The sequence below is a fragment of the Nanorana parkeri genome, unplaced genomic scaffold, assembly GCF_000935625.1.
Source record: "Nanorana parkeri isolate BGI_ZX_2015 unplaced genomic scaffold, ASM93562v1 scaffold512, whole genome shotgun sequence".
In the NCBI taxonomy this organism is placed as follows: Eukaryota; Metazoa; Chordata; class Amphibia; order Anura; family Dicroglossidae; genus Nanorana; species Nanorana parkeri.
The window spans coordinates 390,620-409,513 of NW_017306780.1; the positions used below are offsets into that span (position 1 = coordinate 390,620).

Sequence of the window (18,894 nt, forward strand, 5' to 3'; positions counted from 1 at the left end):
ATCTCTGATACTACCCCCCACCCCCCCACCCCTTTAGTCCTATCACTATGATGGAATACCTCGATGGCCAATAGGAATGTGTTAAAGTTGGGAGAGGCTGGCTAGCTTTGAAAATATCAGAAAGTGCCACATTGTTGCATGATCAGAACGCGGACTGACATTCAGGTTGAGCAGAGACACTAGAAGCTGCTGCAGCTTTGTGCAGGCACCTCTAGGTACCCGTTCTTCATATCTTTCAGTAGCATATTGTTTGGAAATCCATGCATAGCTGACTGTCAGCAAACATTCAGCCTTTGTTTTTGGTCATTTGGGAAAATATTCCCAAAGATTAAAAATAAGAGTTATGCACTACATTTTTTTTACCTCTTTCATTTCACACTTGTGTGCTGCTTGTCTATTAGTACCTGTTTGCTAGGTATATTTATTATTTAAGAAAATGAGCACATCAATTTAAAATAAGGCCTATCAATCTGAAATAAAAAAGGATGAATTCCATAAGCACCAATAACAAAGTGAAAATAAACTAGAAAATGGAAACACTACACACTGCAAACATATTTGTTGCATATCAATGTGTGTTTGGTAATGTATTATAAATATTTTATGTCATCATAATATTTACATTGAAACATAAAAAGGCATACTGCCTGCAGCTCTGGTCTGTAAGCTTAAAATCAAAAATGGTAAATCACATAGTAACAAAATACACAAATAATAACCCTCACCAGACTGCTGAACAGCATATTTCTGCTCTGGATTTCTCAGTTTAACTGTAGCTCACCCAGAACAAAAGTGAGATTTGTAACCAGAAGGTCGCAATGTAGGCTGAAATAAATGTTACCTGAAATAACCCCTCATGACAGTTACAAGATCTAGAACAGGAGGGTCTAATTTCTAATCTCGAATAACACTGACCACAATAAAATCATCACTGTAGCTTACTGTCAAAGTTCATTGCCAACCCCTTAGTGGAACATTGCTTACTCAGCACTTATGGCAGTAAAGGGGATACATGCAAATCAGATGTTAAATATGGAAAAGAATAACAAAGAACATCGCAGGACATCTGGAAATGCTCTGGGAAGGGGCATCTATTCAGGTATGACCTGCATGTACAGTACAAGGACCTGGTCAATCTGGCCCCAAAGATCTAACTCTAATATAAACAAAGATATTTCAATATAATGCAATATAAAATCATAAACCCTGCTGCAGTGTATATATATATATAATCAATAAATATTCTGTAGCCAGTGTTAAGAAATAATAGTGAATAACACTGCATAAAAGTGAGCATATGAAGACAATTGCAAAGACGCAAGTGGAATTCCTTCATACACAGATCAACTGGCTTGTATGTGAAAGGCAGTGGGAGGGTTATTGAGGAATCATCTAAAGGTGTTTTGGAGAGATTTTCTGGTCTTCTTGTATATTGTACTGATTTTCCCCATCATTAAATAACTCTCCAATAATTGTAGGAGTTCATTTCATGTCCAAAGAACAAGTCTGTTCAAATCTTGCTGACTATTCAGTCATGCATATTGGACAGGGAACTATAAAAAACACCAGTGCACTAGCTCCCTTGTGTTGTGACACAACATAATTTCAGGCAACTAAATCTCCATAGGTGAATCCATTGGTGACCAAGACTCTTTCAACGGAAGATGGACTTCATGAAGTCATCAAGTCTAGGAGACATGTTCATCTTCTTCCACATTTGTAGACCAAATCAGATTTATTGCTTACTGCCCGGCTTCACTTTTTGGCTATTAGCCATGGAGTCTGACCCTTAAAGTACCAAATGAAGGTGCTTTCATGAGTAGGCTTTGGAAAATATAGCAGCACTGACAATGCTTTATACCAGGGAAATCAAGACTTAATAACATTTTCTATGCTTTTATAACTACTTCATATTCATATTGATAATCGTTTTAAACAACAAAAAATGAATACTGGCCAATGATAGACTGACAGGTAATATTTACATTCACAATTGAGCAAGTAACTGTATTTTTGACTGTTATTTTTAAAATTGAGCAAAGACACGTTATGAAAATAGTGTATGTATAGCCAAAACTTTAATTTTGGACAGAGTAGGAAAGCATTAGAACCCATGTCAGATTTTTATAGCCCTATCCTCTTTCAATGTCTGTGAAGGTTCTCATTCATCCAAGTCATGGTATATCTGTAAAAATTAATAAATCAAGGCAACTGGACTAGCTTTCTCAATTCTGACCAGCGAAACGTCTTCAAGAAAATTATAGCAAGTCCTGTTACCTTGATTTAATTTTTTTACAGATATCCTCTCTCAATGTCCTGATGATCACTGTCACAGAGACAGAAAATGATGTAAAATCCACACTTTTACAGTTTACACGAATAGGTATAGAGAGTAAATCTTGCGATGGGCACCCTTGTTTCAGTGACAATTGAAGCAAGAAGAGAATTCCCCTAACCTAATACAGATTCCCTCCCACTTTCTGTTGCACCTTTGGAAAAGGTGGTGAAGGAAAATCTTCCAGGATACAGACAGAAAAAAATTAACTTACTTGGGTTTTAAGCATTCGTTACTTTATCCCAAACTTAAAAAAAGTTTTGGTTATATATACATTTTAATAAACACAACTGAAATACAAACTGTATTTTTATAAATACAGAGCCTATTTAAAACTCACTGGGAATGATAGTGTTGTGAATATCCCCAGAATAAGTTTGAAAAAGAGTTTGATGCACTTCCAGACTATGGTCAATATGTGTATAGAAGACCTCCTGGAAGGATGCTAATTTTGCCTCCTGAAAGCCACAGATAACTACTGTATTGTAGGTTTAGTCTAAGCTGTAAAATACAGGTGAAATGTAACTCTAGTGTCTTGGTTTTAGAATATTGGTAAAGAATAATGCAAACATTCAATGCTGCTTTTAAATATGGCAGTGCTGCTCTTTAAATAAACAAAGGTGTGTTGATGAAAACACAATTTACTATACCGTCAGATATTTCGCACTAGATTCTGCTTTGACCTATTAGGAACTTTACACCTGGTTATGACAATGTCAGAGCTGCTTTAAGTATAAAAACACAGGGACAGTAATTTGGAGCACACAATTACAGAATGCAATCATGCATTACAAGCAGAACATACAATGCACTGATAGAGCAGGCAATTTTTACACACACCTCTAAGGTTCTTAAAAGAAAAATTTGAACTTTGGTTCTCCCAGGACCTCAGAGCAATCCACATTCCATGCCGTCTCTGTGACAGATGGTTTTCATTTAGTACAAAGTATTTTCAACCTGTAGACCATGCAGCGCTTGTTCTCTGTCAGGGTCTATCACACAACTTAAAAGGCAAGAGCCTTACTCTACCCCGCCCCTTCCAGAAGAGGGCAAGGAGTAAATCATGATATGTGTAACAAAACTTTAATGGCTGGCTATGGTAGGAAGCCATCATTTTACCCTCAACTAGCCAGTAAACCTAAATTTAAAATGTGTTGGTATAAGGGTAATCAATAACTTTCATAAATATAAACATAAGTTTATAAGTTTAGCAGAACTGATATATGAGCTAAAAGTCCTGTCTTGCAGTGAATGTTTTTTCTGCATATAAATTTTATTAGATAAAGGTTGCAGTAAACTGCCGTAATATGATTTCTTTGGCCTTAAATGGTGCATAACAGAAAAATAGGAAGCATTTGGCACTATGGCCTGTATAAGTACAAAGCCAACATATTTTTTATTTAGTTTGTATTTTAATGCATACTATCATTTGAAACATAAAACTCATCTTTTTCTTGCCACAAATATTTTCTTTTTTACTACTTTGGGTTTAAGATGCTTTTAGTACCCAACGCTAAATGTTTTTTTTGTTACAAATACACATATTTTTTTATAGCATGGGAGTTTAAGTGTTACAGAAAACAAAAAAACATTGATTCATTTAAAATGCCGGAGGTGTAGAACATCATATTTTTTTATTAACCATCATACTCAGGTAAACGGCCATCATTTCTCTGATGTACTTTTGGCACCAAAGTATAATAACTTAAAGAGCATTTAATAACTGTGCACAAATATCATGCAAATACAGCAGCATTTTTCACAAATATTAGAAAAGCAAAAACAAGAAAATATACACAAATTGTTCAAAAAAAACAAAAACTTTTTAGTATTTATGTACAAAAATTGAATAAAGTTTGGTATGTCTTTCTTTTTGTTTCTACGGAACACTGTATAAAAATAAATATTCTATGTACAGACACACAGGACATTCCCAGGTTAGAACGATCACTGCAAAAGAAAACATAAACTTGGTTAGTTTTGGAATCCTAGTACTTGCATGGAAACTTATTAACAAATTGTGACAGGAAGAAATAAAGGTGTGATTTCTGGAACCATTTATATGTTCCAGTAGTTACTTTGTAAACTCACTAACCAATAAAACAGGTATATTTCCTGATAAGTATAAGGGACAAGTCCTTCTGAATCGTGCTTCAGAATGGGTGTCCCAATCAACAAAAAAGATGGCCATCCACATTGGACCATAGGACCACATAGGACCACATAGGACCACATTTTGTAAAATAAGTAGTTTGACGCCAGTGCCAAACTTCAAGATAGTACAACAATAATAGGTTGCACATGACTACCTACATGAGCAGATGTCATCAAATTACTTCACACACCCAATCAATATCAAGACTTCTGAGACTGGGGTAGGGAAATTAGAACCTTGATATCCAGTTAATGAAAATGGATTCTCAGCCTCTCCTGCATAGACCTTGCCATTAGATTGTTTACCAAAATTTGGGATGATGAAAGAAGGGGATGCAGTCATTGACACTGTACTATACTCTTTGTGTTTCCTCAGTTGTCCTTTCTATTTTAGAAATGTTGGATCCTATGTATGCCAACCTTTGTGTCCAAGACTTGCTATGAATGGGTCAGCTACCAGTGCTAAGACAATAAAAAGCTGTTTCCCAAGCACAAAGCGTTAATGCAGTGTACCCAGGCCAGTGATGGGCACTTTAATTCAAACTCATTTTTTAAATACATGTAGGTTTCATGTTATTTTTTTCAGCTACAACTTAGGTAGGTAGGTCTTCACCTACAAACAGATCCAGTGATCCTAAAAATCCTGTATTGCCACATGCATGACACTTTTGGAATGCTTGGAATCAACATATTGATACTACGGAAACCTACAATGCTGCAAACTAAAAAGCTGAATTGCTAATATTCAAAGTATAGGCTTTAAATTGCAGTTTTCTGTAGTGTTAAATTATATATAGCGGAAAAACACATTAATAACATACATACATACATACATACATACTTACATACATAAATATATATCTCCAATAACTATTTTAATTGTCCTAGTGCAATTGATCTCTAAGGGAAGCCTGAGATGGGTGTGTTTACAGATGGTGGTTACAAAAATGATCTTTAGATCAGCAGGTTAGTGGCCTTTTGGGGGGATTAGAGACACTCTGAACCAAGGCGGCAAGGTGGGGGGTACGTACAATATAGTTAACATAATTTTTTTTTAAATGCTAGACTTGTAATGTTTATCACCGTAAACAAATAAGTAGTGCCCTGCTGGATCAAGAATCCTGACAGTAAATGAGTTTTGTGTGTGTGTGTGTGTGTGTGTGTGTGGGGAAGGAGGCTTTTGAGTCATGGTAGCCGAACCAGATAGAGAAACATATCCCAAAATAAATAATTCCCCAAATAGAACTAAAGCCATTTTTTGTAAATAGAGTAGGGGAGGGTTTTACCTGCTGTCATTGTCTGTCATCTATGACCCATTCTGGAGATTTCTCTTACGGGTCTATTCACTAAGCTGCCGTAGGCAGCCGAGTGAAAGACCGATCTGAAGTGAGCCGAACACTGTTCGGCTATTCACTTCAGGCTGGTACGGCTGATTTCAGCCGTACATCGGCTGAAAATGTAAAAAAAAAAACGAAAAAAAAACTCTCCCGGGGCGCTCTAGGAGCCTCCCGCTCCCGGCCGCCCAGGAGAGAAACACACTGTCCGGTAGCCACAACAGGAAGTGAGAGAAATCACCTCTTAGACAGTTGTCACCAGAACTTGTATTCCCTTTGGGAGATTTTGAAGAATATTTCTCTATTCTTGCTCTGGTAACAACTCAAAAGTTAGGATCAACTCAAAAGTTCACTCTCGGCGATAATAGTCAGCTCAATAAACAGAGTGAGTGAATCTCTCTAAAAGAGACACAGACAGCAATAAAAAAAAAACCCTGACAGATGTTCTGTTAATTCTTTACTCTACCCAAAACAAAACAAAAGGTTTTGGTTGTAGTTGGCTTGAAATACTGTAGTTGTGGTAGTTGTGGCTTGAAATACTATAGCTCTGAGGACCCTGTCCAGGAATAAAAGGATTTTCTAAATCACCTATGTGCAATCATGGTATAAGAAAAATGTCAGTCTGAATAAGACTTAAGGAAATGATGAACAAATATACGATAAACACCTACAGGGTTATTCACAAAAGGGTGAAGAGTTTGGAGAAGGCAGTGAATAATCTAGGCCAAAATAGCTGATTTGGAAAAATCATCCAATTCAGCTCACTTCCTTGTTCAGCTATGTTGTCCTAGATTGTTCACTTCTCCTGCCTTCTCCAAACTCTTCACCCTTTTGTGAATAGCCCTGTTAATGTGTACAGTAAATTAGAGTACAGTAAATTACAGTAAATTAGATGGAACGGGTAGGGAATAATTAAATTGAAAAAATATAAAATATAGCCCTGTGATGCTCATAAAACATTTAAGAAAGATTTTTACAGAGCATGAAAATGATAAACCAAATGTATTAACTTTAGTCCTTTCACTGAAATTGTTTTACAATTCTGAGCATCAGAAGCAGATATAAAAAGACAGTTTCATAGATGACTTAGTCATGTGATAAGGGTAGGAGAAAAATAATCCTGAATATTGTTCAGAAGATTCCAAAAAGGAGAAAGAAGAGGGAAGCACTAAAGAAGAGATGGTTAAATAACGAGGATGGCAATCTATGACAGCAGGGAGTCAGAAGACAGAGGGGTAGCATTTCTCATGGCCCTTGAAGGATTGCAGGGTTTATATAGCGCCAACAGTTTGAGCAGCGCTTTAACATACACCTTGGTATATTAATATGCATTGCTACCCCTGAGAAACTTTTGTGTGAGCTTTCCTCTTTTGTTCTCTTATGACACGTGCAGTTCATTCAACAAACTCAGGTAACAAGAGCAGCCCAAAAAAATCTAGCAAGTTGTTTCCCCAGTTTAACTACTGGGGTAGTTCATGCATAGTGAGTCCATAGCTCAAGTACTTGCCATTCCTGCAGAACCACAAACATCAAAAGAAACAGGTTAAAATGTTTTAGGTTCAAAGCAATAATCCATGCTGAGACAAGTGCTACACATGTTTTTTGCCCAGTTCACAACGGAGAGCAACATGCTACCACTAACAGCAGGCTGATTTATGCATCTATCATTTCAAAACAAAAACTCACATAAAATGTGCAAGACATAATTCCAACATTCAAAACACAGTTTACAGACAAGTACATGTGTTACCTTATTCCAACAGCCTTGTACTGGTAAACCATCTTCTCCCTATGGAAACCAAACAGTACATTTATATCATATTGCACTGAGATAAAACTGGCAGAACTCTCATTATTTAGCAATGCTTTGCTTTACCTATTATTCCCTTGGTATGTTTTTTTTATCACTTTAGACTGTGAACATAATAGCAGCTTTAAGGTTGGCTCCCAAAGTGCTTTTTTGTAATTAAAAGCTTAGTAAATCTTAAAGCACACACCACTTTATGTAAAAAGCCAGGAAATCATTCTCAAATATGTATTAGGAAAATGTCTGATGTTAACACACATTCTTAGCTAAAGATATAGTAGTTGCAGCTGGCTGTATTCAGGAAATTACTAGAAAGTCAGATGTATGTAAAAAAATATCCCATAACACAAATATCTTTAGTTCTGGCAATCTCATGTGTTTAATTATGTAGAAACAACACTTTGCTTAATAGTCTTAAAATGTAAACCCCAGACAAACATAAACCGTACCCATGTTAAAGAGCACCCTCTCTTCACTAAAATTGTCACACTAAACAGAGGCGTCACTAGAGCTGGTGTCACCCGGTGTGGTAACTTATGATGTGACACCCCACTAAAAAAAGTATTCAGTAAGAAAATGATAGAATGTCTCCCCTGCCCTCCGATACAGGAGATTGAGCACAGAATTGTGATTGATCTCCTGTGCAGCCCGGCTTGTGACAGCTGAGACAGGAAGCACTGTAAGTACAGCTCTCCTGTCTTACTGATAGCACAGAGCAGATCGGAGAATGGATGTAATATGCACACCCCTACTGACGCCACTGACACTAAAAATTCTGAGCTCAAGTACCTTAACTTACAAAAACAAAATAACTTCACTAATGTAACTGGTTTCCACAAAACCAATAAACTACAAGAGAACATGAATTTAATTCATGCATCTGCCACACTGTTGGTGTTTATCTGTCCAATTTGGAGCTCACACATGAACAATATTTGCATATTATTAAAAGTACAGTTGCCTAACTATGAAGACACCAAAGAGAATTTGATAGTAGCATAGGCAACAAACAGCCACAATACATTTGTAGCCTCCAATTCACAATTCATTCATAACATGCTATTTCATCACTGCATATGTCTTTACATGTAAATATAATTGCCAACATTCCTAAAAGCTTGAAAAAAACAGTCCATGCTCTTGGTCTTTTTTAAAGCAAAGCCAGAATTAATGACACACAAAAATCCACTAACCATAGTTTCAATGTTTACTTACCCATACTAATTTTGCTAGCAAAAACCCTGAGCATATGAAACATAGGTATTTTGGCAAGTATGTATGTGTACTAAGGCTGGCACCTCTCCAGAATAACCTCTCTGTTTGCATGCTTGTGCCCTTTGCTCTTTAAACATAAATACAATTAAGACAATTTCAATTCCATGCATAGAAACTGTAACTACTGACAAAGAATTCCAAATAAAATGTATGTATTTTAGACAACACTGTTTCATAAATCAGCAGCAATTGGGCAATCCTACAAGTAAAAAGTCCTTAATTTAATATGTAATAATAAGTAATATCTCATTGAGCTTGGGGTTTATTTTTACACTCTGCAAACCCACCAACCCATTGAAAACATAGTCCAACCCAATGCACTGTTGCATCAGGTAAGGAGCCTTGAATTTTACAAGCATGTTACGGTAAAGAAAGGTCTGCTTAGCAAGTTGAAATTGTTAAATTGGTCCGCAGTAAGTAATATAGAAAGTGCTTGTTAGAAAGAGTGAGTTAAGAACATGGTATCTTTACACTGACTCTCTATTCCCTTTAATTAAGGTGAACGTAATGTACAAGGTTTTGAATTATGTGCCAGTAGAGGGAGGCATATCATGTAGAGCTGTGTGAGTTATAGGTGAAAGAAGTAGCTTTCTCTAGGGCACACTGCCTCCTCTTCCAGTAATCCCCACCATTACCATATTACCCTATTAATCTGGAGCAAATTTAATGTAGGGATAACCTCTCCCTGAAATCTGTCTGAGTTAGTCCTGTGTGATTCTACAGCTAGCCTCAGTCCTTGGGAATATTGAGTCACACCATGTATGTGTGAGCAATACTGTCTTTAGCAGGCAAAACATGGGCCATGGGCATGGTGACTCTGTATGTGGTTATGAAGTGCTTTTGAGACAACAGTGAGTGTGTGGGCATGAGGGGTAACAGTCAATCCAAGTGATGACTGAACTTGCACTTTATACAGGATGTAAGTGACTTTGCCTTATGTACTGAATTACTTTTTCTAGTTGTAAATGGTTTTACCCCCGTCATTTATGGATCGGAAGAACAAACAATAGGTACGCAAACACTCATGCTAACAAACTACTCAAAAGTTGTTCTTATTCCATAATGACATGTCTGCTAATTGTATGTCTGCTAATTTTATCAAAATCCTATAGAATAGACCATCCATATTTACAGTATATTGTTAAAATACTAATACAAAATGACTGGGAACTATTAGTAAGTGAGAAATATTTGGTACTAAAATATGATAGAAAATAGTATGTCAGTTACTAGTTTAATGTCTGAGAGTCAGAGGTATGGTTACAGATAGACAGATAGGTATACAGACATAAATTTGGATGGTGCAGGTTAATACATAGTTATACATTCATGCCAAGGAAGATTTAGGTACTTTGGCAAGCATGCAGGAAAAAGGGTTGTTAAAGCCATACCAATGGGCAAGGGGCATCCAGCCCATCCAGCCCTGGTATCCCTGGATCACCATTTTCTCCTTTTATACCTCGTTGTCCCTGTTTACAAAATCAACTACTTTTATTATTCCATAAGATGCCTGTTTTGATGGTATATAACTCTAGTCAAGGCAAAGCTGCTGGGCATCTCTTTAGAACAGGTAAAACCCTTTTTTCCCACACTGTGAAGGGCTGAGTAAGTATACTCTACAGAATGTGTAACATATTTCAGTATAAACACTATTTTTTTCAGGAAATAAAACAAAATGGAAGGGGGCAGTGTTTGGCAAAAAGCAAACGTTTGAAATAATTTGGAAAATCTAATTAAATAAGTCCAGCAACTTTGCCAGTTCAAGAAATAATACCACTTGGCGGTTGTAGTCTTGAGGAAGGGAAGAAATTTACCAGCGGTTAAAGGAAACCCCTGTCTTCACAGAACCTGCAATAAATATGTTTATACATGCCTAGTGATAGGTAAAGACCATGAATGAACACTAACAGGGTTATTCACAAAAGGGTGAAGAGTTTGGAGAAGGCAGGAGAAGTGAAAAATCTATGCCAAATTAGCTGAACTGGAAAGTGAGCTGAATTGGAGATTTTTTTCTAAATCAGCTATTTTGGCCTAGATTGTTCACTTCTCTTGCCTTCTCCAAACTTTTCACTCTTTTTTTGAATAACCCTGTATATGTTTTTAGCTTCAAAACTATACAATAGGGTGCAATCAATTAAATTGAAAAGAAAATATAAACAAATTGTCATCAAATGCAAAATGTAACTGAAAACCTCTTCTTTTGCTCTTCCCATCCTCAAGTCCTATATAAAATGAAAATGAAAAATCAAACATACCAACGGGCAGGGTGCATCTAATCCAGGCGCTCCTTGGTCTCCCTTATCCCCTTTAGGCCCCCTAGAGCCTTTCTTCCCCCTTTCCCCCTGCAAATAATAATTAAGTTCAACAAAAGATATAGTAACTTACAGGATCATCCAGTTCAAAGTTGTTTTAAACTTATGGCGTTAAATATTATCTAGAGATACCGTAAATAGCAAAGTTATATATAACATGGAAAACTATCTATACTGTCCTGTTAAATGTATAGAAAGCCTTAAGGTTCAGTAATGTTCATAGTAAATTATGTTTATATGTAAAAGGGTAGTAAGATTGTGAAGGAATGTGGTTGGTAATGTACAGATGTTGTCTACTTTTCTGTATTTTTCTGGATTATGATTATACCTCTAATGTTCTTTTTGACTTTAGAGACACTGACAGATTTCATTGAGTTATTCTTTATTGAAAATGTTCAACAGGTTATTAATCCTTTGAAACGGAAAACATTGTACAGATTACTACCAAACTAAAGTATGCGCATTAGTAAATGGACCGAACTATGGAGGAAAATAAGCACATAAGCAACCAATAATGTTTTTTTCCCATAAACTAGTGACAAGTCTAAAGGAATAACATAACAGTAGTCAACAAGAAGAAAACATACTAGAAAGATAATCAAATGGCTTAAAGAAAACCTGTGCCTATAATAAAAAAGTTACACTATGCTTGTATAGCAAGAACCCCTATAGCAGGGGTAGGCAACCTTGTACTCCAGCTTTGGTGAAACTCCAAATCTTGGTATGCTTCTGCTTCTAGGAGTCACAGCTGAGGCGGTTAGTCTTGCGATGCCTCATGGGACAAAGTTGCCTACCCCTGATCTAGAGCAATACCAAGCTTCAAAACACCATGGTACTCTGATACATAGTCAACCATTTGATCACCAACTGTATCTGCCACTTTTGTCTTTTGCCCTTTAGTTAGTTAGTGAGGTTACCCATCACAGTGACCAATAGTAAACTGGTAGAACGGCCATGGAAGCTGGCAGCTATTTGTATGTCAGCGTACACTGGTATTTGCAGTTGCTCTAGAAAAAAAGAAATCCACTATGCAGGCACTTGGAGGCGCATGTTATAGAGTGTGAATGAGAGCTTAACTTTCTACTTCTGGCCACAGCATAGCTTCACTTTAAAGGAGAACTATGAGATGAGTGAAAATCCTCATAGTTTGAGTCGACATGTGACAATGAAACTGTCACACGCCGGGTCAATAAATTGGGAAGTGAGCAAACACATATCGTCGATCACTCACTTCTCGATCATCTCCTTGCAGAGAGCAGTGACTGGCAGTCACGGCTCCCTGCAGGGATTCCCCCTCTCCTTGCTCCGATCCTCCAGCATACTCCAGTATACCTTGGTAATACTTGTAGTGTTTGCAGCGCACTTTTCACACGTTTGGTCCCATATTGGCGCGGGATATTGTCTGTGGTGTTGCTGTGGCCACTAGGGAGATTAACCCAGTGTTCCGGTGACCATTATCACATGGAAACATGGGTAAAAAGTAATGGAAAATCCAAAGTTTACCGTTGTCAATGTAACAGGAATAGAGGGGAAATCTTCCAATGAAGTCATCTGTTCCAGTGATAACTGTGTAAGGAGGAAATCTCATTTTAGACAGTTAGGTCTAAAACACAGTTCCCTGCTTCAACCACAACTAAAATTTGGTTGACAAAAGGCAATTCTGCATGAATCCCAATACTATGCCGAGGAAGCAATTAAAAGTAAAAGTGCATTTTTACACTTTAAAAGTTGATAATTTAAAAGAAAACACTGAAGTGAAACCAATTATGTATCTCTCTAAAATGCTTTTCCACATCCATCATTTGCTAAAAAAGATTGCCAGCTAACTGAAATTCATGTTAAAAACTGAATGGGGATGTTAATCCAGAGACTTGCAAAAAAATTACTAAGACACTCTTAAGAGTTCCAGCATGCTGCACTATTATGACAATTATATTTTATATAGGCATTTCCTTTATTTTAGTAGTACTCTGTACAATTTCTTTTCAGTACAAACAAAACAGCAGATCATTTGAAGTCTGATTCATACATTCTGCGATGAGAAACAGTTCTTTCTCATGGAAAGCAGTTGTGCTTATTGGGGTTCACCTTGTCAGCATGGTACCTTTCTTTTTAGGGAGACAACCCATTTACGTGAGTCCTAAGGATGCCCAAACATCCTGAACGAATTAACCTTGTGTGTCTAAAGTACACCCATGGGACTGCACCGCCAGGGACTTCAGGAAGCATGGATGCAAGCAATGTGAATAAAATATGTTTTTCTTAAACAATAACCCTACCAAGAATAATAGAACAACCCATGTGATGTACCAGGAAAAACTCTTCCATCAAGTGTCTATCAAGCACAATTCTTTAAATAAATGTCTTCTTCATATCTGTAAAAAATAAGTCAAGGCAACTGGACTTGCTGTAATTTAAAATACACAATGCAGATGCCTTGACTTATTTTTTCCAGATATGCCATGACCTGGATGAATGAGAACCTTCACAGGCGAGTGACTTCTTCATAGTTTCATGAGGTGTCTAGATATGCAATGTATGTAAAAATAACTTTTCAAAATATTAATTTACTAATAATGATTTTTAACAAATACTAAGAAGAAAAAACAGGATTCATGTGTAGTTCAGTTCAAATCTGGCATCAATAAAATTAGTTCAGAATCAGACAACAAATGATGTATTAAGCTAGCGATGATAAAACATGATAGACGTAAAGAATTGCTTATTTTACTAGTGCTGTTATAGGGAGTGTTTTATTATACGGCTGAAGAAGCTTTTTATGTGTGTTTGAGGAAGATTAGAAAATCTAGGGGAAGATTAAGCAATTATGAGGCACAATTGTGGGTTTGCTAAAATGAATGTAGTGGAAGGATGTGAGAAGCAGAATAATAATAATAAAAAAGAAAACCAAGGAGAAGGTATTTCAACAAAGAAAGGATAATCCGGGAAAAAATGGAACAGGCTACAGAGGAGGTTGGAGGAAAGACCCAGGTAAAGAGGCACAAGTTAAGGAAAAGGATAAAGGGGACAAAGGTGAACCTGTGAAAAGCAAAGAAAATACACACGCGATAAAAGTGAAGAAAAGAAAATGGAGCAAGGGATCATTGCACAAGTGAGATGGCAGCTCTTTTCAGTTGGGTGTTCTCTAAGATTTTGTCATGTGGCTGCACTAAACCACAATACCGGTCAAGTGCCTCTTCCAAGAAAGAAAGCTTAAGCCCTTTATACAGATCTCGCAAACCCTGAGGCAATGCTTTCCCAATGCAACCTTATATTTTTTATGTTTAGATTGTGGTACTGCTTAACATTGTGGAAACTGTTATCAGGAAAGATCCAAATGAAGTAAGAATTTAAAATTAAATTGATTTAAATGGTAAACATACAGGCTGGATGAAGTACATCAGGGTGTAAGTAAACAGGGCTATATAAATATCGATTTCAGATAGCACTTGTTGGAATATATTACTGGTCTGAGATTCTTTTTCTATAAATATTGACTATTTTTGTATTTCTAGTAAACAGAGAAACCAAATGAAAAGTGACTACATAGTTTTATTGTTTGGAGACAATTCGGAGCTGTAAACATAAACATAACAATTAGTAAATTTAAAGCTGAGCTGCCATGATACTGAAATACTGCAAGTGTCCATTAGAATGCTTACCTAATATCTACAAACGTATTTTAAAACGTGATGAGCAAAAATCTATACGAGCATACACATATCAAAAACAATAACTTGTTTGTTAACACACGTACATTTGTTTCATTGTGCTATGTTAATCTTCTCTTATATCAATATATACCTAATAGCACTTGAGCATGGATGCTGACCTGTTGCAACACACAATAAGTGTCAATAACGTGTATGGAACTTGGAGACTAGGGGAAATAGCATCAGCTCTTGTATGCTGTAATGCCCCAGAGTTCACCGAAGATCAGCATTAGCTTTAATGTAAATTTTTGGATAAAGCAAAAATGTTTTTTACTGTCTGTGTCCTGTTCCTGTCCTAGATGTACATCAGGAAGTAAGAGGAAATCTCTACAAAGTGAGGAAAGATTTCTGAGACAGTTGTCACTGGAACTGTTGTCCCCATTGGAAAAGTTACCTTTTGACAATGCTAAACTTGTAGATTCCATCACTACCTATATTTCTGCAAATGATCATCAGGACCAACAGAGATGGTAAATCCTCATAGAGGAGACACAGACAGCAATAAAACCACAAAGGGTTTTTATACTTCCTCTATCCAAAGTTATAAGTATCATGCTACAAAGGAAAAAGCAATCATTATAATACTGTACTCGTTGTAAATAAATATAACAAAAGGTTGTGGGTGCAAATGGCCTTGTATGTAAACCACCATTTACAGTATGTCTATTTTTGTTGCTCAGTTTTTTTTTTTACTTTGCACTTAAAATTAATTTTCTCTACTTCTTTATTTATTTTACTTTATTTTATTGTCCTCTCAACTTTGATACTTATTATTCACCTGATCTCTTGGCTGTTTATGTCTCTTTCTGTTCTACTAGCCTTTCTCCTCCTACCATACCACCCTCATACATAAGAGCTTGGTTCAACCCTCTTGTGTCCAGAGGTTGCCCAAGTCTAGATACCCAAGCCAAATTTAGCAGTGTCAGCATGTTTCAGTTAAAGGAGAACTATGGGGTGAGTGAATTACACTCATCCCCATAGTTAGAGCCAATGTGTGACATTGAAACTGTCGCACATTGACTCTATTGATCGAGCAGTGAGCGAACACATACTGCCGATCTGCTCACTTCCCAATCACCACTCATCTCCAGGCAGAGAGCAGTGACTGCAGAGATTCCCCCCGCCTCCCTGATCCTCCAGTGATGACTGGAGGGACGGATGGGGAAGAGAGTAGGCACAGCTCAATCAGCCAGCTGGGTGGATCTCGACAGTATTGTTGGGATACGACCCGGCTGCGGCGCTCTCAGCATATAGCGTGCAATAGCCTAAACTATATGCTGAGTTTAGCGCCCCGGGAGGACATTAGTATATGTCCGCCCATGACCCTGAGGATAACTATGGAAAAAAATGTTGCCCCATAGGACAAATTCATATTTCATTTGGCACACTGTTTTAAGAAAAACACTGCTCTTTACTATAGACTGACAAGTGGACAAAAAACTATATATACTGTGGGGGGAATTTATCAAAACTGGAGCAGACAAAATTTGGAGCAGTTGCCCATGGCAACCAATCGGCTTCATTTTGTTGAGTTAAGCTTTGGTTGCCATAGTCACATTGGTTGCAATGCACAGTTGCTCCAGATTTTGTCTGCTTCAGTTTTGATAAATTCCCCTCTGTTTTTTTTATAAATATATTATTTTTTTTGTCTATAATTCTATCAGCCAATTACAGTATTGAACACAGGCACACTGCTATTTACAGCAGTGACCTCTGCAAGTTGAAAATACTTTTTTTTTTTTTTATTAAGCCTTCAGCAGGCATATACTTACTATGATGAGGCAGTGTAAACCACTCTATTTGGGCCTTGATGGTTAGTGGGGACAGAAGTTGACAGGGATAGCCAGGTTTGAGCTACCAGTACGGTGTCTACTGGTAGCTTTGAAAGGTTGTTGGAGGGTAGGAAATTAAATCAATCCCAGGAAAACCATTGTTTGGGTGTTTGTTTTAGTTTTGGCTAGCGTAGGAAAAGAAAAGAACCTCTGTTGAGTTTGTATTGCTGGAAATGTCCCCATTGGCTTCTGGCCAGCTACTAGTCAGATATTAAACTGCAAAAGACACATTTACGCAAATAATCATCATGGCAGCTTTACTTTAAGTTCTTTTAGGTGGAATGATCACAGTTTACTGTATTCAATGTATAAATAATATATATGCTGCAGCGTGATATAACATGCTTAGATGTAATCAACATACTACTGGGCATCCTGTAGAAAAACTGCAGGAGAGAACAGTGGAAGTTTTACCCATAACAATAAGATTCCAGCTGTCCTTTTCCTATGCAGATTACAAATGGAATACCATTAACAAGTTGCTATAGACAATACTTCCAAGTTTCCTTGCTCTTAGCTTTTATACATGCAGAAACCAACGTTCCTAAAGATCCCACAGCACAATCATGCAAAATATGAATCTAAAGAGAGCAGCAAATTGACTTGCAACCAAAAACACACTGCTTCTTTACCTGGTTTGGTATAGCATATCATATAGTAGGAAACTATTGCTCTTGATGTGAAATGGATGAATGTATTTCATATATAATAAATCTAATAAAAGTATAAGCTGTGTACTTTGTACCAGTATACTGTATTAAAGCTATGGTGTCAGCTAATCATTCCACCTTTCCACCTTATTATGCAGAGATTAGTCACATGCTAAAACAAATCAAGAACAAGTCTGTATTCTTACCCGGCTTCCCTTCTCACCAGAAGGACCCTGGAAATATAAATGATAAAAATCATACAATTACAGATGCAACACTCCTTTGTGGTTTTCATTACCTAAAATCTTCGTTTTGGTCTCTATATTATAACCTAACCATGCCACTTATTTTAGGAGTTTGCACAAAATCTCCTTCCCATCATATGGCCCTTCTACTAGGAACTCTGAGGAAGGCTATGGGAGCATACAGCAAATTTTCATGTAGCAGTAAAGGGTGATCATGAGTGAATTGTTTATAGAGCATACATCTGCACTGATCTGTGGCAGTCAGCATAGACAGTAAATGTTTTACTGGGGAACGAAGGATTAAAGGTAATGGATGGAAAATACCATCTCAGGTCCAATAGAGGATGAATGGTCTCTTACAATGGTTATTCTACCTTTGCTACTGATCTACTCTTTACTAATGCAAGTGATTTAAGTGTTCCCTTCTTTTTTTTTCAAATAACACATTTTGTAAGATAGACATATTTATGAGTTAGCACAGGGGTTCTTAGCATGATTTCCACCAAGAACACGATTTACATTGTGTGTGATGTGCTTCTGCTTGCATGGGCTTCTGCTTTTCTCCCACAGATCTTCCAAACATTCTTGTAGCTGACCTAGTGTCCACCAACATTGGTTCTACTGTGTGCACATGAGTTCATGACTGTGGTAGGGACATTATCTTCTATGCTTCTTAGGGGAGGGACAGATATGACTGGTTAAAAGATCCTTATAATATACTGCAGAAAAAATGTCAACTCTATATATATGAATAAAAATAGGTTACATTTAGAAGTGAATCATTAGATGATAGAAAATGTCTAAGCTAAATACCCTGTACTTGTGCTCCATAAGCACCTCAGCACATTTTAGGGACAAGGCAGTTTCTGCAGCAGACAGGGCTGTTTATGAGATAAAACATATTGTTGGAATATGCCCACAATAATGAAGACCTTCACATTGGAGGTGTTTTATCAATCCCAGGTGCAATGATGCAATAAACAACACAATAAAAAGGAAGACATTCATTCACTTTGCTTATGACTGAATGTAATGGTAATAACATATTACCAGTAAATTATACTGTCAGCTTTCTACCTAATTTTAGCCAACTACCTGCAGCTATGTTACTAAGATATTGAGAAAAAAAATCGAAAACAAATCGACTAAATTATTGCTTTGGTGTTAAATTGAGTTGTTTCCATTATACATCCTTAAATAACGTCTTCTTCATTATAAACTGTATATATACATATAT

At 36.8% G+C, this 18,894-nt stretch overlaps 1 protein-coding gene across 1 annotated transcript in view; it reads right to left on the minus strand.

The window, feature by feature from the left end:
• Positions 1-1,755: 1,755 nt before the first annotated feature.
• Positions 1,756-18,894, minus strand: part of COL13A1 (collagen type XIII alpha 1 chain) — a 232,837-nt gene continuing 215,698 nt past the window's right edge. Inside the window, exons 39-42 of the mRNA XM_018561268.1 lie at positions 17,619-17,645; positions 11,161-11,247; positions 7,574-7,612; positions 1,756-1,788 (exon numbers count right to left, since the gene is read on the minus strand). Coding sequence (XP_018416770.1) covers positions 1,756-1,788; positions 7,574-7,612; positions 11,161-11,247; positions 17,619-17,645 — 186 coding nt within the window. The remainder of the gene's footprint in view (positions 1,789-7,573; positions 7,613-11,160; positions 11,248-17,618; positions 17,646-18,894) is intronic.